Genomic DNA, 26,103 nt, shown 5'->3' with positions numbered 1-26,103 from the left:
TTACCACGAGTAGGTGACCCAATTTTGACTCCAACAAAGCTGAGAACGGCTGGAGGGAGAGTGCACGGTGGAGGCGGGCTGAGCACCTCGCCCGGATTTCAGGAGGCCCCGCGCACCCCGCCTGGCCTGGGACAACCACCTGCGGCGGTAGCCTCGGGCGCGTTCCCCGAACGAGGCCCACGGGCCTGCGGCGCCCAGACGCCTCCGGACGCGGCCCCGCCTCCCACCGCTCCTGCGCCAGGGGACGCCGGAGCCCCGCGGGCCCGCGAGGCGCGCTCCGCCGCCCGGACTGGACCGCGCTCGGGCGCGAACGGCAGCTTCCCAGCCCGAGGTGCAGACGGTGCGGCGCGCAGCCGGGATGGCGACGGTGAGCGTGGAGCCCGCGGGCCGCTGCGCCTGGGACGAGCCCGTGCGCATCTCCGTGCGCGGCCTGGCCCCGGGACAGCCCGTCACGCTGCGCGCGTCCCTGCGCGACGAGAGGGGCGCGCTCTTCCGGGCCCACGCGCGCTACCGGGCGGACGACCGCGGCCTCCTGGACCTGGCGCGCGCGCCCGCGCTGGGCGGCAGCTTCGTGGGGCTCGAGCCCATGGGGCTGCTCTGGGCCCTGGAGCCCGAGACGCCTTTTTGGCGGTTCGTGAAGCGGGACGTGCAGACGCCCTTCGCCGTGGAGCTGGAGGTGCTGGACGGCCACGAGCCCGACGCCGGGCGGCTCCTGGGCCGGGCGCTGCACGAGCGCCACTTCCTGCGGCCCGGGGTGCGGCGGGTGCCCGTGCGCGCGGGCCGGGTGCGGGGCACGCTCTTCCTGCCCCCAGGTGAGTGAGGAGTTAGGGATGCGGGACCCCGTGCCCACGTGGCCGGCGGCTTCCGGTACTGCTGCCGGCGGGTGTAGCCCCTCCCTTTAGGGCAAAGAAGCTGACAATGACTCGGTCAGTGGCCAGACAACCAAAATGGAGTATTTTAACTTGTTGGGCTCCATTAACGCGTTTTGCTTACATTAAATTATCTCATTTAATCTCTATCATATCTCAGTGAGCTGAGTACAGTTATTCCGCAAATTAAAAAAAAAAAAAAAACGACAAAAACTCAAAAAAAACCAAAACAGGGTCTGGAGGGTAGGTATGTGATCCATTGTGTTATTAATAACTACTCTATAGATCTCATCGGCCCTATCGATCAAGGAAGCTATTGCTATGTCACCCTTCAATAGGTCCTGAGTATACTGGGCCTCTTGTCCACTTCTTCATGTCCCTGTGTACCACAGATCACACTTTAGACTCTACTGACTTTCTCCTAAAGCCATCTTTGGGTTTCTATTTTTCTTTCTTCTCTCTAAATAGACATCTGAAATACCAGTAGACACACACAAAGCCAAGGGTCTGTGCCACACAACATAAAGCTTTATTTCAAGATTCTTAATTTTATGTCCCAATTCCCTAACAGAGCACTATGAATCAGCACTGTGTAAAACATGAAATTCCTCCTTCCCTGATGTCGTCATAGTGAAAGACTTTGTTACTCTCCCTGATAGCTAAAGATTCTTAGAATCTTATAGATCATTTATAGAATCATATAGAGTGTAGACTCATCAATGAGAAAGTACCGTGTAGATTTTCTTTTCAAGGTACTTATGTTCCCTTTGCATAGTAACTCAGGGAGCTGTTGTTTTTCCTTTGATTCATAGGAACCCACTAAATAATTTAGAAAGTTCTCTAAAAGAAAAGCAAAATCTTGTATAATGCCTTTCCTTCATATTATTCTCTTCTCTAGGACCTGGACCTTTCCCGGGAATCATTGATATCTTTGGAATTGGAGGGGGCCTGGTGGAGTATCGGGCCAGCCTTTTGGCTGGTCATGGCTTTGCCACCTTGGCTCTAGCTTATTATAACTTTGAAGATCTCCCCAAGGAAATTGACAGCGTAGACCTGGACTACTTTGAAGAAGCCCTATGCTACATGCTTCAACACTCTGAGGTTCTCTTGATATCCTTTATTGTATCATTCTCTCTAGAAATACATCAATAGAGGGTATCACTTTGCACTCACCTGTGCCGGGTGCCCTGAAGCTGCTCTACTCTTCTTTCACAGAGATTTCTTTTGGAGACTTCCTTGGCTTTAGGTGCCTATTTACACTTTCTCTGTCAGATGGCTTAGTTTGTTCTCTATGGTTAAGAGTCTGTTTCTTGATTTCTCTTTTTTTTTCTTTGTTCATTTGTTTTATTTCTTCAATTCCACGTATGAGTGAAATCATGGTATTTGTTTTTCTCTAACTTATTTCACTTAGCCTTCTACTCTCTAGATCTATCCATCTTGCTAATGGCAAGATTTCATTCTTTTTTATGGCTACATAATATTCCATTGTGTATACATACCACATCTCTGTCCTTCATCTGTTGATGCACACTTGGGGTGCTTCCATAATGTGGCTATTGTAAACAATGCTGCAATAAACATTGGGGTGCGTGTATTCCTTTGAATTCCTGTTTTTGTATTTTTGGTGTTAAATACCTAGTAGTGTGATTACTGGATTGTAAAGTAATTGTATTTTTAACTTTTTGAGGAACCTCTGTACTGTTTTCCACAGTGGCTACAACAGTTTGCATTCCCACCAACAGAACATGAGTGTTCCTTTTTCTCCATATCCTTGCCAAGAGTTGTTTCTTGTGTTGTTGGTTTTAGCCATTCTGACGGGTGTGAGGTAATATTGTAGTTTTGATTTGCATTCCCTGATGATGAGTGATGTTGAGCCTCTTTTCTTTTAAGATATTTTTGAGAGATAGAGCAGACACCAGGGCAAGTATGAGCAGGGGGAGGAGCAGAGGGAGAGGGACAAGCAAGCAGATTCCCTTCTGAGCGGGGAGTGTGATGTGGAGTTTGATCCCAGCATCCTGAGATCACAACCTGAGCTGAAATCAAGAGGCCTTACCCCTTGACCTACCCAAGTCCCTGGGTGCTGAGTTTTATAAATTTTGGATACTAACCCTTTATCAGATATGTCATTTGCAAATATCTTCTCCCATTCCTTAGGTTGTCTTTTAGTTTTGTTACTTCTCTCTGCAGACTCTTTTTACTTTGATTTTTTAATCTTCAATTTTCTGATTTTGATAAGAACTTGCCCACGCATTTCAGAAGCCAAGAACTATATAATTTGACTCTGAAGTCTTACTTTGTTTCCATAAAGTTAATCATCTGCCAGTGTATTTAGATGGGGTCTGATGAATCATTCACTTAGAACAGAACTTGGTTCCACACAGTTAGATACCTTGGCACATTGAGATTTTGATCATGGCCCCCTGAATGAGGACATGAATTTGACAGGCTCCACTACTCAGCATTCTCTAGTGAATGATACTCTGGAGCATATGTAATCAATACCCAGACTTGCCAACGAGTTTACAATTCATTTGCCCTGTGTTCACCCAGTTATTTTTTATGTGGGAAGAAACTCCTGTCAGCTGAGTTCGAAACTCTTTTGGCCAATTGACAAATTAAAGTTAGTGTCTCTAGTTACATTTTTTAAATAGGTAATACCTTTTTTCTTTTTTTAAAGTAATCTCTAGGGCAGCCCAGGGGTGGGTCAGCAGTTTAGCGCCGCCTTCAGCCCAGGGCGTGATCCTGGAGTCCTGGGATGGAGTCCCACGTCGGGCTCCCTACATGGAGCCTGCTTCTCCCTCTGCCTGTGTCTCTGCCGCTCTCTCTGAGTGTCTCTCATGAATAAATAAACAAAATCTTAAAAAAAAATCTCTATGCCCAGTGTGGGGCTCAAATTCACAATCCTAAGATTAAGTATCATATATTCTACCAACTGAGCCAACCAGGAATACGTTTTTTTTTTTCTTTTTTCCTGTCAACCTCTAAAGGGACAGCTACTTCTCAGCCCCCATTTTTCCTCTGCCCTCAGATTAACTCAGACCTAAAGTATCAACACTTTTTAGGTGAATTGGTGTTGATGAAAAGTACTGCCATCACTGTAGAATATTTTTCAATGAAATCCATTCTTGACTCCTCTCTTCTTTTCTTCCAGGTAAAGGGCCCAGGCATTGGGCTCCTGGGCATTTCTTTAGGGGCTGATATTTGTCTTTCCATGGCCTCATTTTTGAAGAACATCTCAGCCACAGTTTCCATCAATGGATCAGGGTTCAGTGGAAACAAAGGCATACGCTACAGGCAGACTTTCATCCCACCATTGGGCCATGATTTGAGGAGGATCAAGGTAGCTTTTTCAGGCATCCTGGACATTGTGGATATACGGAATGATGTTGTAGGAGGGCATGAGAACCCCAGCATGATTCCAATGGAGAAGGCCCAGGGGCCCATCCTCTTCATTGTTGGTCAGGATGACCATAACTGGAGAAGTGAGTTATATGCCCAAATAGCCTCTGAGCGGTTACAGGCCCATGGAAAGAAAAAACCTCAGATCATCTCTTATCCTGGGACTGGGCATTTTATCGAGCCTCCTTACTTTCCTTTATGCCCAGCTTCCATTCAGAAATTACTGAACAAACCTGTAATCTGGGGTGGGGAGCCAAGGGCTCATTCTAAGGCCCAGGAAGATGCTTGGAAACAAATTCTGACCTTTTTCTGCGAACATCTTGGAGGTACCCAGAATATAGCTCCCCCCAAATTGTAATAGAGTGGTCTATTGTTGACATGGGAATTCAAGGTCTGGGACACCTGGGTGGTGCAGTGGTTGAGTGCCTGCCAACTCAGGTTGTGATCCCGGGGTCCTGGGTTTGAGTGCCGCATCGGGCTCCCTGCAAGGAGCCTGCTTCTCCCTCTGCCTGTGTCTCTGCCTCTCTCTGTGTGTGTCTCATGAGTAAATAAATAAAATCTTTAAAAAAGAGAGAGAGAGAAATTCAAGATCATATTCTGGTGTTTTAATAATTGTATGTGAATCAGTTGCCCCCCTGGTAACATTAAATTCATGTCATGAGTATTAATGATATATTTTAGACAACATTTTTAAGGGACGCTGGGGTGGCTCACTGGTTAAGCATCTGCCTTCAGCTCAGGTCGTGATCCTGGAGTCCTGGGATCAAGTCCCACATCAGGCTCCCTGCATGGAGCCTGCTTCTCCGTCTGCCTATGCCTCTGCCTCTCTCTCTCTCTCTGTGTCTTTCATGAATAAATAAATAAAATCTTTTAAAAAATAGGTAACATTTTTAATACATTATTTTTCCATTAATTTTACTAATGTAACATACCAATTTTAGAAGATTTAGGGCAGCCTGGGTGGCTCAGCGGTTTAGCTCCACCTTCAGCCCAGGGTGTGATCCTGGAGACCGGGCATCGAGTCCCACGTCAGGCTCCCTGTATGGAGCCTGCTTCTCCCTCTGACTGTGTCTCTGTGCCTCTCTCTCTCTCTCTCTCTCTCTCTGTGTGTCTCTCATGAATGGATAAATAAAATCTTTTTTTTTAAAGAAGATTCATTTAGAGGTATACAACACAAAAAGTAAAAGCATCTTAAAATTAGTGTTTTCTTCCAGATTTTTTTTTACTTAATACTTGAGCCATAGACGAAATTTAAAGTTGTAGAAATTCTAGGTTACTTTTTTTTTTTATCACTATGGGAGAATTGCCATCCAATGTTTACTACTGGTTCCAATACTGGTAGCAGAGTAGAATTTTCATTGGTCGTAACTGTACAGATAGATGTTGATATAAGGAAACCAGACTGACCTTTTCCTCATGGAGATTAGAGAAGAATCCTTTGGGAGGAGTTGGGGTAAAGAAATAGTTTTTATATAAATTTTTTACTTATTTAGAGTAAAAGAGAGCATGTACAAGTGGAGGCAGGGGCAAAGGGGAAGGGAGAGAGAGATGCTCAAGCAGATTGCACCCTGAGTATCGAGCCCAATGCAGGGCTTGATCCTATGACCCTGAGATCGTGATCTGAGCTGAACTCAAGAGTCAGGCCACTTAAACAACCAAGCCACCCAGGCACCATTTAAATAGCTAAAAGAACATAAAAAGTATAGAATAAGGAGGATAGAAAAATAATTTAAACTCAGATCAGTAACTATCTTAAATATATAAGGACTGTACATCCAGTAAAGGACAAAATATCAGGTTGATTTTCCTAGTATGTTTAATTTTGTGTTCTAAAAAATGGGTTTAGATCATACAGAGTATTGATTTCCTGTCAGAGAATAATAGATGGACACCTTAATCTCAAATGACAGTAGGTACATGTACAGGGTATAAAGTAAATGTATAAGATAAACATGTTAAACCTTGTTTTAAGAAATTGTCATCAATGAATCATGAAATAAAATCTCACTGAAAATTAAAGTCAATTTAACCAATCTGTTTAAACTCTGTATCTCTTATGTTTATTCAAATGGATTTGTATTAGGTATTAATTATATAGCATTTACTTTGTCAAGGTGAAATAAACCTGCTGAGTACCTTGTGGAAAAGAACTCCAAAAGTAGACAGAAAGCTTTTATTTTCTTTTCTGTTATTGCCTCTAGCCATAAGATTAGAGCTTGATGAGAGAGGTGATATTATTGTTTTGTTTTGTTTCATTCTATAAATTTATTTTTCCTGCTTACAATTTTTTTAACTGAAAAATCACACACATATCCTTAGTGTTCAGTTCAGTTCAATAATTCTATATACCCTTGGAAACCCACAGGAAACAAGATAGGATTTTTTTTTATCACCAAAGAAAATTCATTTTGCTCGTTTTCTCTTCCTTGCATCGTTGTGATACAATGATTTCTGATCTTTGATCATCATAAATTAGCTTCATTTGTTCTTGGAGGTTATAGAAATGGAATGATAGAGTTGATAATGTATATGTGGCTTATTCTGATCAATATAGTGATTTGGAGATATACCCATGGTGTGGTTTCATTATCTCTTGAAATATGTTGTCTTCTCCATCTTCAGTTTCCTTTCCTTCTGGGATTTCATTACACACGTTAGATCATTTGATCTTTGACACATCTATTCTTTGTTGTTGTTGTTTGTTTTTTTTTTTTGAGAGACAGAGAGAGGTTGATATTTTAAATAGACCAGTGAGGGAAGACATATTTGAATATGTAATCTTTGAGCAGAGATCTGATTGAGGATAGGAGAGTGAGTCAAACTTCAGGCTGAGGGAATTTAAATAGGCAATGCTTCTGAATAGTCATCTCCCCCAAAGAATATATACAAATTGCCAACAAGCACATGAAAAGATGCTCAGTATCATTAGGCATCAGGAAAACACAAATTAAAGCCACAGTGAGATACCGCTTCTCATCCACTAAATTGCTATGGTGAAAAAGACAGGGACAACTGGCTGGCTCAGTTGGTAGAACATGTGACTCTTAGTCTTGGGGTTATGAGTTCAAGCCCCATGTTGGGCATGGAGTCTACTTTAAATAAAAGAAAAAGACATAAAAACAAGTGTTGATGAAGATGTGGAGAAACTGGAACCCTCCTCATAGACTGCTGGTGGGATTGTGAAATGGTATAGCCACTTGGGAAGTCTGGCTTTTCCTAAAAGGTTAAATACAGAATTGCAATGACCAGCAATTCCAGATAAATTATAACAAAGAAAAATGACAGCAGACATATGCATAAAAACTTGTACATAACTATTCACAGCGGCAATATTCACAATGGCCAAGAAGAGGATATAACCCAAGTGTGAATTGGTCAATGAATGGATAGTTAAAATTTAGTATGGTAGTGGAGTATTGTTTTGCAATAAAGGAAGTACTGATATATGTGCAAAATGGATGAAGTTTGAAAATACGTGACGTGATGAGAAAATGCTCCGCATCACTTGCCATCAGGGCAAGACAAATCAAAACCACAACGAGGGGCACTCTGGGTGGCTCAGCGGTTTAGCGCCGCCTTCAGCCCAGGACGTGATCCTGGAGACCAGGCATCGAGTCCCACGTCAGGTTCCCTGCATGGAGCCTGCTTCTCCCTCTGCCTGTGTCTCTGCCTCTCTCTCTCTCACTCTCTGTCTCATGAATACATAAAATCTTTAAAAATAAAAAAAAAATCAAAACCACAATGAGATACCACCTCACACCAGTTAGAATGATGAAAATGAACAAGACAGGAAACAATTGTTGGAGAGGATGTGGAGAAAGGGGAAGCCTCTTGCACTGTTGGTGGGAATGTGAACTGGTGCAGCCACTTTGGAAAACTGTGTGGAAGTTCCTCAAAGAGTTAAAAATAGAGCTGCCCTACGACCCAGCAATTGCACTGCTGGGGATTTATCCCAAAGATACAGATGCAGTGAAACATCAGGACACCTGCACCCCAATGTTTACAGTAGCAATGTCCACAGTAGCCAAATTGTGGAAGGAGCCTCGGTGTCCATTGAAAGATGAATGGATAAAGATGTGATCTATATATACAACGGAATATTACTCAGCCATTAGAAATGACCCACCATTTGCTTCAACGTGGATGGAATTGGAGGGTATTATGCTGAGTGAAGTAAGTCAATCGGAGAAGGACAAACATTATAAGGTCTCATTCATTTGGGGAATATAAAAAATATTGAAAGGGAATAAAGGGAACAGGAGAGAAAATGAGTGGGAGAGGGTGACAAACCATGAGAGACTCCTAACTGGGAAATGAACAAGGGGTCTTGGAAGGGACGTGGGCGGGGGGATGGGGTGACTGGGTGATGGGCACTGAGGGGGGCACTTAATGGGATGAGCACTGGGTGTTATGCTATATGTTGGCAAATAGAACTCCAATAAAAAAATATACAAAAAAAGTGAAGTGAATGAAGCCAGTCACAAAAGACCACATATTGTATAAATCCACTTATAAAAAATATCCAGAATAAACAAATAAATAGAGACAGAAAGTAGATAAGTGGTTGCCTAGGGCTGGGAGTGGAGAGATACTTGGGGGGAAATGGAGAGTGACTGCTAATGAGTACAGGGTTTCTTTTTTGGGGTGATGAAATTGTTCTTAAATTAGCAGCATTAAATTCACCTTGTGAAAATACTAAAACCACTGGATTGTACACTTTATTTTTTTTAAAGAATAATCCTTTTTTTAAAAAGATCTTATTTATTCATGAGAGACAGAGAGAGAGAGAGAGAGAGAGGCAGAGACACAGGCAGAGGGAGAAGCAAGCTCCATGCAGGAGCCCAATGTGGGACTCGATCCCCGGTCTCCAGGATCAGGTCCTGGGCTGAAGGCGGCGCTAAACCGCTGAGCCACCGGGGCTGCCCCTGAATTGTACACTTTAAATAAGCAAATTGTATATAATACGTAAAATATACTACATAAAGATGTTTTTCTTTAAGTCAAATACAGTTGCAAGATTTACATTCTGCTAAATAAAAACTATGATCAAGTAAAAAAAAATGTTTTATGTAAGATTCAAAAATTGGTAAAAGTAAAAAAAATACAGATTAAAGATACAACCATGGGGCGCCTGGGTGGCTCAGTTGGTTAGCGTCCAACTCCTGATTTTGGCTCAGGTGATGATCTCAGGATCCTGAAATGATGCCGTGAGTCACGCTCTGTGCTCAGTGGGGCTTCAGCCTGAGATTTTCTCTTTCTCACCCACTGCCTCTCCCCCATATGTGCACACTCTCTTAAATAAATAAATCCTTTAAAAATTATCCACTAGCATTGCAATTCCTCAACATCTTCCATTTTTAAAATTTTACTTTTTAAAAAAGTAATCTGTACAGCCAACATGGGGCTTGAACTCACAATGCTGAGATCAAGAGTCATATGCTCTATGGACTGAACCAGCCAAGTGCCCCTACATCTTCCCATTTTATTTTAAGATTTTATTCTTAAGTAATCTCTACACCCAATGTGGGGCTCAAATTCACAACCCCAAAATTTGAGTCGCATGCTTTACTAAGTCAGCTAGGCACCCCTTTTCCCTTTTTAATCTCATCAATACATGAATGGGTGGTGCTCCTGTTACAGAATGATTATGTTGTGTTATGATGGTGTTCTCTACTAGCTTGTGTATATATATATATATATATATATATATATATATATATATACACACATATATGTGCATATATTTTACATATATATGATTCAATATCTTGCCCACTACAATTGTAATTTCAGATACCTTTAACTTTTAATCACATAAAGAGATGAGAAGGGATTACGGAGTACACCAGGAGGAGTGCCTCCTATGTTTTGCCATCCCTTCTAAGATCTTCACTGATCACAGAAATGCCGAACAACTGCTATTTTAGTATATGTGCTGCCAAAGCGAGCACCCATTAGCTTCTATATATCTACCTCACTTCATGATCAGAAAGAAATGAAGGGCGCCTGGGTGCCTAGTTGGTTAAGCGTCTGCCTTTGGCTCAGGTCATGATCCCAGGGTCCCGGGTTGGAGTTCTGCATTGGACTCCCTGTTCAGCAGGGAGTCTGCTTCTACCTCTGCCCTCATGTGTTGGTGGTGAATAGCTAGAGAACTGGCAAATAAAAAATGTAATTCTGTGTCGTGCCTGGCTGGTTCAGTAGGTAGAGCATAAAACTCTCGGGGTTGTAAATTCAAGCCCCATGTTGGGTATAGAGATTACTTAAAAGTAAAATCCTTTTTGAAAACATGTTTTTTGTGAGCCAGTGTTTCATTCTGTTCATACATCTGTTTCTTTGTCAAACTATCTGGTCATTGCTTACTAGTGATTTAATACGATTACAAAAGTAAGTGATGTGGCACCTGCAAGGTTAATCTCTTGCATTCCCCAGTACCAGCTGCCCCTAGGCCAACACTCTTGGCAAGCACTCAAGGTGGTAACTTCTGTAATTCAAAGTTCTGGTAACTGAGCCAAGAGCAGGCTCACCAGGCTATTTTTGTATCCAGACAGCAAGTGGCTATTTGAAAAGTATGTTTTCCATTGAATCTAATCTCTCTGAATGTAGGGAATTATTCCTTAAAGACTAAAGGCGGGCAGCCGGGGGGGGGGGGGGGGGGGGCCTCAGAGGCTTAGCGACGCCTTCAGCCCAGGGCCTAATCCTGGAGACCTGACGTCAGGCTCCCTGCATGGAGCCTGCTTCTCCCTCTGCCTGTGTCTCTACCTCTCTCTCTCTCTCTCTCTCTCTCTCTGTGTGTGTGTGTGTGTGTGTGTCTCTCATGAATAAATAAATAAAATCTTTTTTAAAAAAAGACTAAGGGCAAGGTCCCTCAGAGAGAGAGACATGTGACCCTAATGTCTTTCTCTCTAGACCTGTTACAATATCTGATTCCTCCGGAAAAAAAATCATATGCTTGAGTCCAGATGCTTTGGACAAGGAAAATATTTAAGTATTTCAGGGGATTTTTAGATACAAATTCTTGGAAACCTCAATCAAATGGGAAAGACTAAATGTTCATGGATATGGAGGAGGAAGGGTCTGACTCAGGGGGACAGGTTTTACTTACTCTATGAGTAGGACACAGAAAATCAAAGGTATCCTTTTTGGTGATTTCATCACTCCCTGATACTGTTCTTTTTTGTTTAAATCTTTTACTTTATTTTTAAAAATATTTTATTTATTCATGAGAGACACAGAGAAAGAGAGGGAGAGAGAGGCACAGACACAGGCAGAGGGAGATAGCAGGCTCCATGAAGGAAACGTGACATGGGACTCAATCCTGGGTCTCCAGGATCACACCCTGGGCTGAAGGCAGCGCTAAACTGCTGAGCCACCCAGGCTGCCCCTAAACCTTTTATTTTGAAATAATTTTAGACCCACAAAAAAGTTGCAAAAATAGTACAGGGTTCCCAGTACCATTCCTCCTCCTACCTTAATGCTAACATCTTACATAACCGTAGTACAAATATCAAAATCAGGAAGTTAATATGAATATAATACTACATAACCATGAGAGTATTATTGAAATTAGGTTATTGCTATCTTGGAGAAAGGACTTATTCAAATGCGATGTATACTGGCTGGTAAGAACGGAAATATGGAGCTCTCTTGTCTCACCAAAACTGTGAACAGGAAATAAGTAACAGGCCAGATCACAAGTGGAATCACAGCTGACGCTGGAGTAACTGGGAATCCGTCCCCACTTCCAACCTTTTCCCCTTCAACTCTCAGGTGGGTTATTGGAAAAGTAAAGAGATCTCAGATGTCTATCCAGGATTACAGAAAACTAAATGAATCTGTAACTGTGGCTGACATTGTTTCTCTATAGGAAGATCTTTTGAAAACATCCCTGATTGATATCCTTTTATTGATCTTATTACTAGGGCATTGTTTTTCATCCCAGTGAAAAACATTTTTTCTTTTCTTTTCTTCTCTTTCTTTCTTTCTTTCTTTTTTTTTTTTTCACTCTAGGCATCAACAGCAGTTTGCTCTCACTTGGAAGCCAGTGATTTATCTTTGTAGTCTTGCCTCCAAGATATTTCAACTCTCTAGTCTTTCATATTATCTGATAAAGTGATATTTAAACAGGTGTCCTAAGCCTAATACGAATAGGGAACTCACTCATTATGTTGATGGTTACTGATCAGGTGACACTGAAATAATTGTTTCTGAAGTTCAGGATTTCCATATTGAGTCTATACCTAAAAGTTAGTGGGCTATTGAGCATGGAAAAATTCAGGGGCCTTTTCAGACAGAAAACTTTCTGGAAGTGTAATTATCTGGGAATAACCAAAGAGATTCTCTCCTACATCAGGCAAATGCTTTTGTCTATCCACAAAGTCCCTATCCCAAAAATAGGGGCACAGAAATTAATGTTTATGTTTAATATTGGAGATACTGTACCACATATCCAGGTATTATGCTGTGTCTAATCATGAGACAAACATTAAAATGCGTATGAAGCCACCCCCTTCTCTTATAGCAGCTGATTCTTTTTCAGATTATGGCCAACTCACCCTGGCAGTTGGCCTGTAAACTACCTACTTCTTCCATGGAGTTCCTTTTTTTTAAAGGCTTTATTTATCTACTCATGAGAGACAGAGAGAGCGAGAGAGAGAGGCAGAGGGAGAAGCAGGCTCCACGCAGGGAGCCTGATGTGGGACTCGATCCTGGGTTTCCAGAATCACGCCCCAGACCCAGGGCGGTGCTAAACCACTGAGCCACCAGGGCTGCCCTTCCATGGAGTTCTTAAGTGCAGAAATCCCCCCACAAGAAAGCATTTTTTAAAAAAAATTTTTGATTTATTTATGATAGTCACAGAGAGAGAGAGAGAGAGAGAGAGAAAGAGAGAGAAAGAGAGGCAGAGACACAGGCAGAGGGAGAAGCAGGCTCCATGAACCGGGAGCCCGATGTGGGATTTGATCCCGGGTCTCCAGGATCGCGCCCTGGGCCAAAGGCAGGCGCTAAACCGCTGTGCCACCCAGGGATCCCCCAGGAAAGCATTTTGCATGGCCCAGCTCAGGCCTCCTTCTTAGCTGCTTTTCCTTCATGTGCCTGGGAGCCATTTCTGTGACACTTTCAGCAGCCTGGGTATCAAAAGGGAGAGGGAGAAGCCACCTTTCACTTTGCCTTTCTGAAATCTGAGCGCAGATTTCACTTTAAAATTTTATTTATTGGGGGATCCCTGGGTGGCGCAGCGGTTTGGCGCCTGCCTTTGGCCCAGGGCGCGATCCTGGAGACCCTGGATCGAGTCCCACGTCAGGCTCCCGGTGCATGGAGCCTGCTTCTCCCTCTGCCTGTGTCTCTGCCTCTCTCTCTCTCTCTCTCTGTGTGTGTGTGCCTATCATAAATAAATAAATAATAAATAAATAAATTTTATTTATTGGGATCCCTGGGTGGCTCAGCAGTTTAGCGCCTGCCTTTGCCCAGGGCTTGATCCTGGAGACCGGGGATCATACATATCCCACCTCAGGCTCCCTGAATGGAGCCTGCTTCTCCCTCTGCCTGTGTGTCTCTGCCTCTCTGTCTCTCATAAATAAAATCTTAAAAAATTTTATTTATCTATCTATTTATTTATTGAGGTGGGGGATTGGCAGAGGGAGTTTCTCAAGCAGGGTCCATAAGCAGCACAGAGCCTGATGAAGGGGTCAGTCTCACCACCCTGAGATCGTGACCTGAACTGAAATCAAGAGTTGGACACTTAACCTACTGAGCCACCCAGGTGTCCCTGAGGGCAGATGTCAATTGTGCTAGTGGCTGCAGCAGCTCAGGTAAACCGAGTGTTCCTAGATTGAGCACAGCCTGCAACACTTCAAACAAAGGGTGTTTAAAACATCCCCAGCAGGTACTTCCAGAGGTAGAATACTGAAAGCTCACTGTACTCTGAGATCTGGGGACCTGGTCTGGCTTACTGTGCTTCCACTCACTGGGCACCGTGCGCATGCTCCATCCACCCTGTTGTGAAATCAAGTAGGCTGAGCAGAATGGTTGGGTTCAGCTAATGAAAGGCACTGGCAAAAATGTGAAGAGCAAGAGGAGAGTGTAGTCAAGCTATTTCTTCTCTCTCCACTCCCACACTATCTCAACTCGGATTGCCTGCCTCCCATCACAAAGGCTATGTAGGTAGGGCTCCTGCCAGGCAGCCTTCTGCCTTTGAACCTTCAAGGCCCAAGGTTCTGCAACCAACTTGTTTTTTAACCTTGCCAATGCCTTTGGAAATAGTCCCATTATGAAACTCCCCACAAATTACCCAATTGGAACGTGCCCCTTGTTTGTTTCCTGCCAGAACTCTGACGCAGCTCAACACTCACGCGGCCAGTGACCAGATTCGTGAATTGAAAAGCAAAACTCTTTTTTTTTTTTAAATTTTTATTTATTTATGATAGCACAGAGAGAGAGAGAGGCAGAGACACAGGCAGAGGGAGAAGCAGGCTCCATGCACCGGGAGCCCGACGTGGGATTCGATCCCGGGTCTCCAGGATCGCGCCCTGGGCCAAAGGCAGGCGCCAAACCGCTGCGCCACCCAGGGATCCCGAAAAGCAAAACTCTTACTGAGCACGTGCTATATAGTTTTATCAGTGCGGTGTTTGCCATATGTTAGCCCAGGTAATTATCACAATTTGCCTTTTACAGAGAAGGAGACTGGCTTCAGAGACTGAATTACGTATCTTGCTAAGGATCACCAGGCTATTAAGGAGCAGGATCAGACCGGAATCCAGGTCGACCTCACTCCATAAACATCTATCTGCTCTGAAAGCCACCCCTTGGTACCCTTAGCTCTAAGAAAAAGGCCAGGGAAAGGATCGAGAGGCAGGGGATGGATTAGGACTGTTTCTCCACTGATCACCTGAATTACAATCACCTGGGATGCTTTATGAACCTGCAGGTTCTTGGACCTGACCGTATCAGTCCCATCGCAACAGTCTTGGTACCTCTCTAGTCCACATTCACTGCGCTGGATGGGAGAATTAATAACGAACTCTTATTTTAGTTGACAACGTTCCCCTGGCTGACCAGACATCAGCGCGTTTGCACAAACACTAGGAGATCTCACGCAGCGGTTGAGAGCGTCTCACGTGCATCCAATGGGAGAAGCGCAAGGTGCCAACCGTGCTTGCCCCCTAGGGAGGTGAAGGGCCGCCCGCGGGACACGTGACTGGCGAGGCGGATAACTCCCGCCTCCCGCCGCAGCGCTAGGCCGAAATCAAGATGGCGGCGACGGTGAGCGTGGAGCCCGCGGGCCCCTGCGCCTGGGACGAGCCCGTGCGCATCTCCGTGCGCGGCCTGGCCCCGGGACAGCCCGTCACGCTGCGCGCGTCCCTGCGCGACGAGAGGGGCGCGCTCTTCCGGGCCCACGCGCGCTACCGGGCGGACGACCGCGGCCTCCTGGACCTGGCGCGCGCGCCCGCGCTGGGCGGCAGCTTCGTGGGGCTCGAGCCCATGGGGCTGCTCTGGGCCCTGGAGCCCGAGACGCCCTTGGTGCGGCTGGTGAAGCGGGACGTGCAGACGCCCTTCGCCGTGGAGCTGGAGGTGCTGGACGGCCACGAGCCCGACGCCGGGCGGCTCCTGGGCCGGGCGCTGCACGAGCGCCACTTCCTGCGGCCCGGGGTGCGGCGGGTGCCCGTGCGCGCGGGCCGGGTGCGGGGCACGCTCTTCCTGCCCCCAGGTGAGCGCCCGGGGTCCCAGGCTGTTTTGGAGAATTAGATGGAGTCCCGAGACCTGGGTGGCCTCTTGCCTGACGGGGGGTGGGGAGCTCATGGTTGTGGAACTTTCCTAAACTCGTCCCCGCACTCCAGAGTCTATCCTGGATTGAAGTTTTTCCTCCAAGTTTCTCGGACTTCCAGGAGTCAACTGCCACTCCTTAGCTAAAAAAGTGCGTTCAACATACTCGAAAAATGCATTGATTTTTTTTAAAAGATATTATTTATTTATTTATTTATTCATGAGAGACACACATAGAGAGAGAGGCAGAGACACAGGCAGAGGGAGAAGCAGGCCCATGCAGGGAGCCCGATTGCGGGACTCAATCCCGGGTCTCCTGGATCAGGCCCTGGGCTGAGGGCAGACGCTAAATCGCTGAGCCATCCAGGGATCCCCAGTGCATTGATTTCAAGTGCCAGCCAGGCGGCTGTGTTTCAAATACCAGTATTAGGTAATGACTTTTTTTTTTTTTTTAAGATTTTATTTATTTATTCATTAGAGACACACACACACAGAGAGAGAGAAGAGAAAGGAGAGAGAGGCAGAGACACAGGCAGAGGGAGAAGCAGGCCCGGGACTCCAGGATCAGGCCCTGAGCCGAAGGCAGGCGCCAAACCGCTGAGCCACCCAGGGATCCCTCAAATACCAGTATTAGGTAATGACTTAAGGTGCTGTGCAAGAGTGGCCTTTGCCTGTTTTCACATCAAACTTCCGAGGAAGCTAAAACCACGGATAGAGGCAGTGCCCTGTAATCCGAGAAGACAAACTGATGGTCCTTTTCTTCCATTTTAAACAGTCTGTTAGTGATTCCCAATCTGGGTTAATTTTCCTCCACCCCAGAGGACATTTGGCAATATCTGGAGACATTTTTGGTTGTCCCAATCCAGGAGGCCTGGGGTGCTATTGCCATCTAGTGGGTAGAGGCCAGAGATGTTGCTAAGCCTTCACAATGCCCAGGCTAGCCTGCACAACAAAGAAATACCTTACTTAAAATGCCTATAGGGCTGAGGAACCCTAGTCTTAGAAAGAACAAGGTGCTTACTAGGTGAAAGAGGCTTGGACACAAAACGCCTGACCCAACTCTTAAAACCAAATTCCAGACTGAAACCCCTCCCATAGAGAAATGCTGCAGTTGTTGCCACGTGACACAGAATCTGGAACAATTGTCATTCTCCAAAGCGAGAGGCCCTGCTTTATTCTTACTGCTCTTAGGCAATTCACATTCTTTTTTTTTTTTTTAATATTTTATTTATTTATTCATGAGAGACAGAGAGAGGCAGAGACACAGGCAGAGAGAGAAGCAGGCTCCATGCAGGGAGCCCCACGTGGGACTTGATCCCGGGACTCTATGATCACGCCCTGGGCCAGAGGCAGGCGCCAAACCACTGAGCCACCCAGGGATCCCCTGGCAATTCACACTCTTAATTAATGGCTGCATATTCAGCTGTGAACTCTTGCAGCTAGAATTGGACTTTACACATCTCAATGGGTCTGTATTCCTAAAGGCTTGCCCAGGGATAGACTAGGAGCTCAGTAGTCCTACTGATTTAAGAAGAATCAGCCCCCAGGGATACCTGGGTGGCTCAGTTGGTTAAGTGACCAACTCTCAATTTTGGCTCAGGTCATGATCTCAGGGTCATGGGATGGAGTCCTACCTTGGGCTCTGCCCTCAGCAGAGTGCCTGCTTGAGATTCTCTCCCTCTGCCCCTTCCCCTGTTTCTCACATATTCTCTCACTCTCTCTCTAAAATAAATAAATAAAAGCTTAAAAAAGGCCTTTAAAAAGAATCTCCCGCCTAAAAACCCTTTCACTACCTATCATGGCTACTGATATTTGAGTCCAGTCAATGTTCTGTTAACTATTTCAGTGTCTACTATGTGGCCCATTTAAAAAGTCGGTTCTGGCCCAAAGGCTTTTGTAAATAATGTAAACAAGTTCAATCACTTAACAAATATGAATTAAGTCCAGGACCATGCTACATACTGGGATGCAATATATAGCACAGACAGACATGGTCCTCACTGCACTTACAGCCTAATAAAGGACCCGGGTAACTATACTTGCAGTTATAAATGTGGTAAGTGCTAGGAGAGGGGAAGTACAGGCCCAGGGTGCTGGTGAGAACATATAAAAGACTGACTCAACTCACTTTGGGAGGGATCTGGAAAGCCTTCTGGGAAGAGAGATCTAAATTTAGGTTTGAGAGGCACCTGGGTGGCTCAGTCTGTTAAGTGTATGCCTTCAACCCAGGTCATGATCCCAGGGTCCTGGGATGGACCCCCTGCATCTTGCTCCCTGCTCAGTAGGGAGTCTGCTTCTCCCTCTCCTCTGCCCCTCCCCCCCACTCTTGCTTGGTCTTTCTCTCTCAAATAAAGACATAAAATCTTAAGAAAAAATTGGGGATGGGAGGGGAGGGGCAAGATGGCGGAAGAGCAGGGTCCCCAAATCACCTGTCCCCACCAAATTACCTAGATAACCTTCAAACCATCCTGAAAATTTACGAATTCGGCCTGAGATGTAAAGAGAGACCAGCTGGAATGCTACAGTGAGAAAAGTTCGCACTTCTATCAAGGTAGGAAGACGGGGGAAAAGAAATAAAGAAACAAAAGGCCTCCAAGGGGGAGGGGCCCCGCGAGGAGCCGGGCTGAGGCCGGGGCGAGTGTCCCCAGGACAGGAGAGCCCCGTCCCGGAGGAGCAGGAGCTGCACCAACCTTCCCGGGCGGGCGGAAAGGGGCTCGCAGGGAGTTGGAGCAGGACCCAGGAGGGCGGGGATGCCCTCGGGCTCCCTGGGACACTAACAGACACCTGCGAGCGCAGGAGAGTGCTCCGAGCTCCCTAAGGGCTGCAGCGCGCACGGCGGGGACCGACCGGAGCAGCTCGGAGGGGCTCGGGCGGCGGCTCCGCGGAGGGGGCTGCGGGGCGGGAGCGCGAATCCCACAGCGCAGGCCCCGGGGCACAGGGCGCCGGGACACAGCCCAGGATCCGGCCTCCCCCGGGACAGGCAGAGGCCGGGAGGGCCCAGGACAGCGAGGACGTTCCTGCCCCGAGCTGAGCAGATCAGCGGCCCCGCCCCGGAGCCTCCAGGCCCTGCGGACGGAGAGCCGAGAGCCCCGAGCCCCGTAGTTCCTGCGGAGGCTGAATCCAGGCTTCCAGAGTTGCCGTAGCAACTGCTGCTGTTCCTCCTGGGGCCTGGCGGGGTAAACAACCCCCGCTGAGCCCGGCAGCAGGCAGGGGCAGAGCAGCTCCCCCAAGTGCTAACACCTGAAAATCAGCACAGCAGGCCCCTCCCCCAGAAGACCAGCTGGACGGACCAGTGATACTCCCCCGTGTTCCAATACAACTTGTTTTTGGCCACTCTGCACTGAGCAAAATGACTAGAAGGAAAACCTCACCTCAAAAGAAAGAATCAGAAACAGCCCTCTCTCCCACAGAGTTACAAAATCTGGATTACACTTCAATGTCAGAAAGCCAATTCAGAAGCACTATTCTACAGCTACTGGTGGCTCTAGAAAAAAGCATTAAGGCCTCACGAGACTTCATGACTGCAGAATTTAGATCCAATCAGGCAGAAATTAAAAATCAACTGAATGAGATGCAGTCCAAACTAGAAGTCCTAACGACGAGGGTTAACGAGGTGGAAGAACGAGTGAGTGACATAGAAGACAAGTTAATGGCAAAGAGGGAAACTGAGGAAAAAAGAGATAAACAATTAAAGAACCACGAAGACAGATTAAGGCAAATAAATGACACTCTAAGGAAGAAAAACCTACGTTTAATTGGGGTTCCCGAGGGCGCCGAAAGGGACAGAGGGCCAGAATATGTATTTGAACAAATCCTAGCTGAAAACTTTCCCAATCTGGGAAGGGAAACAGGCATTCAGATCCAGGAAATAGAGAGATCCCCCCCTAAAATCAATAAAAACCGTTCAACACCTCGACATCTAGTAGTGAAGCTTGCAAATTCCAAAGATAAAGAGAAGATCCTTAAAGCAGCAAGAGACAAGAAGTCCCTGACTTTCATGGGGAGGAATATTAGGGTAACAGCAGACCTCTCCACAGAGACCTGGCAGGCCAGAAAGGGCTGGCAGGATATATTCAGGGTCCTAAATGAGAAGAACATGCAACCAAGAATACTTTATCCAGCAAGGCTCTCATTCAAAATGGAAGGAGAGATAAAGAGCTTCCAAGACAGGCAGGAACTGAAAGAATATGTGACCTCCAAACCAGCTCTGCAAGAAATTTTAAGGGGGACTCTTAAAACTCCCCTTTAAGAAGAAGGTCAGTGGAACAATCCACAAAAACAAGGACTAAATAGATATCATGATGACACTAAACTCATATCTGTCAATAGTAACTCTGAACGTGAATGGGCTTAATGACCCCATCAAAAGGCGCAGAGTACCATGGACTTTCTTCAGAGACTTAGAACAAATTATTTTAAGATTCGTGTGGAATCAGAAAAGACCCCAAACAGCCAGGGGAATTTTAAAAAAAGAAAACCATATCTGGGGGCATCACAATGCCAGATTTCAGGTTGTACTACAAAGCTGTGTTCATCAAGACAGTGTGGTACTGGCACAAAAACAGACATATAGATCAATGGAACAGAACAGAGAACCCAGAAGTGGACCCTGAACTTTATGCTCAACTAATATACGATAAAGGAGGAAAGACGATCCACTAGAAGAAAGACAGTCTCTTCAATAAATGGTGCTGGGAAAATTGGACATCCACATGCAGAAGAATGAAACTGGACCACTCTCTTGCACCATACACAAAGATAAACTCAAAATAGATGAAAGATCTAAATGTGAGACAAGATTCCATCAAAATCCCAGAGAAGAACTCAGGCAACACCCTTTTTGAACTTGGCCACAGTAACCGGAGAAGGACAAACAGTGTATGTTCTCATTCATTTGGGGAATAGGAATAATAGCGAAAGGGAATATAAGGGAAGGGAGAAGAAATGTGTGAGAAATATCAGAAAGGGAGACAGAACATAAAGGCTCCTAACTCTGGGAAATGAACTAGGGGTGGTGGAGGGGGAGGAGGGCGGGGGGTGGGGGTGAATGGGTGACGGGCACTGAGGGGGACACTTGATGGGATGAGCACTGGGTGTTATTCTGTATGTTGGTAAATTGAACACCAATAAAAATTAATTTATTAAAAAAAAATTGGGGATGGAGGGGAATAGTGTATACCATTTTTAGGAGCCAAAGAGAACAGAGCACATTTAGGAATGGTGTTATTTAAGGCTGGGGCAGAGTGTGCAAAGACATAGGCAGTATATCTAATAAACCCTTATATATGTAGCACTCTCAAAGATTTCTAAAATAGTTTTTTTTGGAGGAAAATTATGTGGGAAATGTACATTATATCAAATGCTATCTCTAGCATATTTTTCACATTTTCTCACACATATGTATGAAAATATGTGAAAAATTCTGGAGAAAATAAAGCTTTTTGTTCCCGTCCTTCTCCCTGAAGACTACTAAAAGAAAAAAAATGCACATTTTAAGAAGGATCCTTTTTCCACCCACTCCTCCACCCCCAACCTTACTTGCTCTAGAAACTTTTCTTTGCTGACTACCAAAATCTGAAACTCAAGAATGTCTTTTGAGAGTATAAAGCTTTTTAAGATTTGTGGTGCTTTCCAGGTGCAGGACCCTTCCCTGGGATCATTGATCTGTTTGGAAGTGGTGGTGGCCTTTGTGAATACAAGGCCAGCCTCCTGGCTGGACATGGGTTTGCTGCGCTTGCTTTGGCTTATTTCAGATTTGATGACCTCCCTGAGTATTTGGATGATATACAACTCGAGTACTTTGAAGAAGCTGTGGACTTCATGCTGCAGCATCCAAAGGTGGGTCCTCATGCTTGCCTGAAGAGGAGAGGGGATAGAGCAGACCCAGGACTGGATCCAGAAGCCATACCAGAACACCAGGGGCTAGAAATATATCATGAGACACAAAAGTTCCTTCAAAAGTTACTAGGATTATTTTTTTTTAATTTTTATTTATTTATGATAGTCACACAGAGAGAGAGAGAGAGAGAGAGGCAGAGACACAGGCAGAGGGAGAAGCAGGCTCCATGCACCAGGAGCCCGATGTGGGATTCGATCCCAGGTCTCCAGGATCGCGCCCTGGGCCAAAGGCAGGCGCCAAACCGCTGCGCCACCCAGGGATCCCAGTTACTAGGATTATTATTTTCATTTCTATCCCTCTCTCTCCAATCTCTAAAGACTCCACTGTTTATTTCCCTTTAATTATTAACCACAATTCAAAGAGCTCCCCTAAAATGTTACTAGCCTTAAATTCTGGTTCTTCATCTACCACACATGGCCCAATAATCTTGAAAAAGGCAACTCTTTCTCTGAGATTCCATTTTTCTTATTCATAAGGCTAATGTAAATGTACAGATGGAGAAATTTGACTAGCAGGAGACATTTTTAGGACATTTAAATAGGGACTGTATTTGATGATATTAAGGAATCATTAATTTTGTTAAATGTAATAATGATACTGTGTTTTTATAGAGAAAGTTCTTATCTGAGACTGGAAAAAATAAAATAGTTTGGTATGATTATAGATAGAATATATACTCTGCAACTCCCTAGACTCAAAGAAACTCAAATATTCTAATGTTAAGTAATAAAATGTTCCACAATGTCTGTGGGTTAGTCTAACTCAGAATTCAGAGACTGGTCTCTTAGCAGAGCTGCTAAAGCCTAGATGGTCTTGAATTGTGATTATTGGTTAATTAGAGGAGCTAAGGCCCCAGGGAAAAACAAGAGACCAATATATCAGTTCTGCCCTTAGACCTAGGCAAGAGGGGCTTCTGTCTTGGACTTTTGTTTTAGGTGGCCACACTCTGGCCTTCCTTTGGGCTGTATCCCTGCCGACAGGGTGAGGAGTCCAAGGCACCCAGGGAATGTATCCACCTGGAACCTGTGTGCTTACGCACATGCACACGCCCACCATGCCCTTGTGATCTGGAACCCCAGAATTCTTTGCCAAATGGCATCGATCCTCCTTCTAGTCCTGTGTCTCTTCTCTGGTCTATCAGTGTGAATACACCTAGGCCTTAAACACATAGGCTTGCGTGATCCCTGGGTGGCTCAGTGGTTTAGCGCTTGCCTTTGGCCCAGGGTGTGGTCCTGGAGACCCAGGATCGAGTCCCACGTCGGGCTCCCGGCATGGAGCCTGCTTCTCCCTCCTCTGTGTCTCTGCCTCTCTCTCTCTCTATGTCTATCATAAATAAATAAATAAATATTAAAAAAAAAAAACACATAGGCTTGGGCGTCCACATACATGTGTGAGAGGCCGCTCGAGGTTGATGATGGAGCCAGGGTTGGGAAAAACAGGAAGGTGGGTAGGGACCAAGGATGGGCTGGCTCTTCCCCAGTCTACATTCCAGTACAGAGCTTCAAGACCTTCCATGCTTTCAAATCTTCTGTTATGGAGGTATATTTATCAAAGTGGGAGAAAAGAATATATTTAAAGAGTTTGTTCACTTGATTTATAACTTTTAAATATTTAGGGTATGTGGGTATAGGTCTCTGTGTGTACTCTGGACCCAATCACCAAAAATATTAGTGGAAGGCCCGTGTCCTAGGAAATCAATTGATTTGCTTCTTAGAAGACCCACTTGAGCATTGTGGATTGTTGCATGAAGAAAGCAAGCCAATGACATTTAAAAAAGCTGCCTAGAGAATATAAAATCACTGTTTATGTCCTCCATTTACAAATTCTAAGCTTGTTCTGTTTCTCTTCTACAGGTGAAAGGCCCTAATGTTGGGCTTCTTGGCTTCTCCAAAGGAGGTGACCTGTGTCTCTCAATGGCCTCTTTCTTGAAGGGGATCACAGCCACTGTACTTATCAATTCCTGTGTGGCTAACACAATAGCTCCTCTGCCTTACAAGGATATGATTATCCCCAGTCTTGGCAGTGACCCAAGGAGATATACAATTAATGAATCTGGACTTATAAATGTTATGGGTATTTGGGAAAATCCACTGGAGGAATCCAACCAGAAAAGTATTATTCCATTTGAAAGGGCCCAGGGGCCCTTCCTGTTTATCGTTGGCATGGATGATAATAACTGGGAGAGTAACTTCTATGCTCAGATAGCCTCTGAACGGTTACAAGCCAATGGGAAAGACAGACCCGAGATAATCTGCTACAAAGGAACTGGTCATTGTATTGAACCACCTTATTTTCCTGTATGTAGAGCTTCTGTACATGCAGTGTTAGGCCAACCCATATGCCATGGAGGTGAGCCAGAGTTTCAGTCAAGGGCACAGGTCGATGCTTGGCAGCGAATTCAAACTTTCTTCCATAAACATCTCAATGGTCAAAAACCTGTCCAGTCCAGCAAACTATAAAATTGTAATCATAGACCAGATACTATTAATAAAAACCGAATTCATACAACATGTGTTGGGTTTTCCAGAACACGTAGGAAACTTTTGGCAACAAAATAACTATCTCAGCTTCTTATCAGGTCCCATTGGAGTCTTTGCAACCCTGATTTCTTCACTGCCACTCCTTTCTCCCCTGAACTTTACTCACTGTATAGGCTTAATCCTGACCTCACCCACAGGATTCATCTTAGCCGTAAGTAGGTGAAATGTAAGAAGTGCCTACCCAACTCTCTGTTGCTGGCCTTGCTTTGACCTGTGTTCTGATTTTGAAGACTGAGTTTCTGTATTCGTAAGAGTTCCAAATCCTGTTTGGACTCTGACCATGTCTGAGCATTGGGAACATACCCACTTGAATCCTTTATGGAATGAACTATGCTTCTTTCTTGCCAGTATACATTTCTGAATGTGTATTCAAGACTTGTTTCTGAACCCCACTTTGAAGATTGGGGGCATTGAATTTCTTCATATGCTAAGCCATGTTTTTATTTATTTTTTTAAAGATTTTATTTATTTGTCAGAGAAAGCATGCACACACAAGCAGTGGGAGCAGCAGGCAGAGGGAGAAGTGGGCTCCCCGTTGAGCAAGGAACACAATGTGGGACGCGATCCCAGAACTCTAGGATCATGACCTGAGCTAAAGGCAGACACTTAACTGTCTGACCACCCAGGCATCCCTTTGCTTTTATTTTATGAATGCAGAGCTTTGTTTTTATTTTATGAATGAGGCCTCAATTTCTTCCTTACTGATAACGTATTCTTTACAAAAATTCAAACATTACTTTTACAAAGTAAAGCTGAGTTCTTTACAACAGTACTTGTTGTAAGCAAAACAGTGTATTGATATACTGATATAACCCAGTTTTTAAAAGATTTTATTTATTTGAGAGAGAGAGAGAGAGCAAGATGAGGTGGGGACGGTCAGATAAAGAGTGAGAAGTAGACTCTCCAGTGAGCAGGGAGCCCAATGTGGGACTCAATCCCAGGACCCTGAGATCATGACCTGAGCTGAAGGCAGACAACCAACTGAGCCACATAGGCTCCCCTATAACTATTTATTTATTTATTATTATTATTATTATTATTTAAGATTTTTATCCATTTATTCATGAGAGGCACAGGGAAAGAGAGAGGCAAAGACATAGGCAGAAGGAGAAGCAGGCTCCATGCAGGGAGCCTGATGTGGGACTCAATCTTGGGACTCAAGGATCACGCCCTGAACGAAAGGCAAATGCTCAACCGTTGAGCCACCCAGGCATCCCAATTTTTAAAAAAGGATTTATTTGTTAATTTGAGAGAGCAGGAGTGGGAGGGGCAGAGGGAGAGGCACAGAGAATCCCAAGCAGACTGGTATGGAGCCTGATGCAGGGCTTGATCCCACAACTCTGAGATCAGGACCTGAGCCAAAACCAAGAGTTTGATGCTTAACCAACTGCACCACCCAGACACCCCAACTAACACATTTTTAAGACTCTACCCTCTGGGCCACTGCCTTAATCTTTGGATGTCATGTTATACTTACCAAATTAGACTTCCTCCCAGCAGCATCTGTTCCTATCACCTTCCTGCTAGGAAGTACTGGGATCCATCTGCCTCAACTCATTGCAATGTACTGAGCACTACTACCTAGATACATAAGAGAGCAGAACAGAAGGTCTTTCCCGAGTGCAAAAAAATTTTTCTG

At 45.1% G+C, this 26,103-nt stretch overlaps 2 protein-coding genes and 1 non-coding gene across 3 annotated transcripts; 2 read left to right on the top strand and 1 right to left on the bottom strand.

Annotated features, from left to right (window-relative positions):
* The first annotated feature begins 39 nt into the window (after window positions 1–39).
* ACOT4 (acyl-CoA thioesterase 4) lies at window positions 40–6,301 on the top strand. The gene is made up of 3 exons (XM_055303927.1): window positions 40–812; window positions 1,768–1,970; window positions 4,021–6,301. Exons 1-3 carry the CDS (start codon window positions 359–361, stop codon window positions 4,624–4,626), a joined length of 1,263 nt encoding a protein of 420 aa, XP_055159902.1. The 5' UTR covers window positions 40–358; the 3' UTR covers window positions 4,627–6,301.
* Window positions 3,900–3,970, bottom strand: LOC129496489 (small nucleolar RNA SNORD56). Its single transcript, XR_008661778.1, has one exon. It is a non-coding gene; the product is annotated as a small nucleolar RNA SNORD56 (small nucleolar RNA).
* An 8,384-nt stretch (window positions 6,302–14,685) lies between the features above and the next one.
* ACOT6 (acyl-CoA thioesterase 6) lies at window positions 14,686–24,432 on the top strand. The gene is made up of 3 exons (XM_055303926.1): window positions 14,686–15,969; window positions 21,661–21,863; window positions 23,778–24,432. The coding sequence occupies exons 1-3, from the start codon at window positions 15,513–15,515 to the stop codon at window positions 24,381–24,383; spliced, it is 1,266 nt and encodes a 421-aa protein (XP_055159901.1). The 5' UTR covers window positions 14,686–15,512; the 3' UTR covers window positions 24,384–24,432.
* Window positions 24,433–26,103: the final 1,671 nt, after the last annotated feature.

This window comes from Nyctereutes procyonoides, unplaced genomic scaffold, assembly GCF_905146905.1.
Source record: "Nyctereutes procyonoides isolate TBG_1078 unplaced genomic scaffold, NYPRO_anot_genome, whole genome shotgun sequence".
Lineage (NCBI taxonomy): Eukaryota > Metazoa > Chordata > Mammalia > Carnivora > Canidae > Nyctereutes > Nyctereutes procyonoides.
Note: the sequence above shows the minus strand (reverse complement) of the source record. Positions and strands in the feature narration are given on the sequence as shown.

Coding starts and splice junctions, on each gene's coding strand:
- ACOT6 (XM_055303926.1), top strand. CDS start 15,513: ATGGCGGCGACGGTGAGCGTGGAGCCCGCGGGCCCCTGCGCCTGGGAC. Junction 15,970..21,660: donor CACGCTCTTCCTGCCCCCAG/GTGAGCGCCCGG, acceptor GGTGCTTTCCAG/GTGCAGGACCCTTCCCTGGG. Junction 21,864..23,777: donor TCATGCTGCAGCATCCAAAG/GTGGGTCCTCAT, acceptor TCTCTTCTACAG/GTGAAAGGCCCTAATGTTGG.
- ACOT4 (XM_055303927.1), top strand. CDS start 359: ATGGCGACGGTGAGCGTGGAGCCCGCGGGCCGCTGCGCCTGGGACGAG. Junction 813..1,767: donor CACGCTCTTCCTGCCCCCAG/GTGAGTGAGGAG, acceptor TCTCTTCTCTAG/GACCTGGACCTTTCCCGGGA. Junction 1,971..4,020: donor ACATGCTTCAACACTCTGAG/GTTCTCTTGATA, acceptor CTTTTCTTCCAG/GTAAAGGGCCCAGGCATTGG.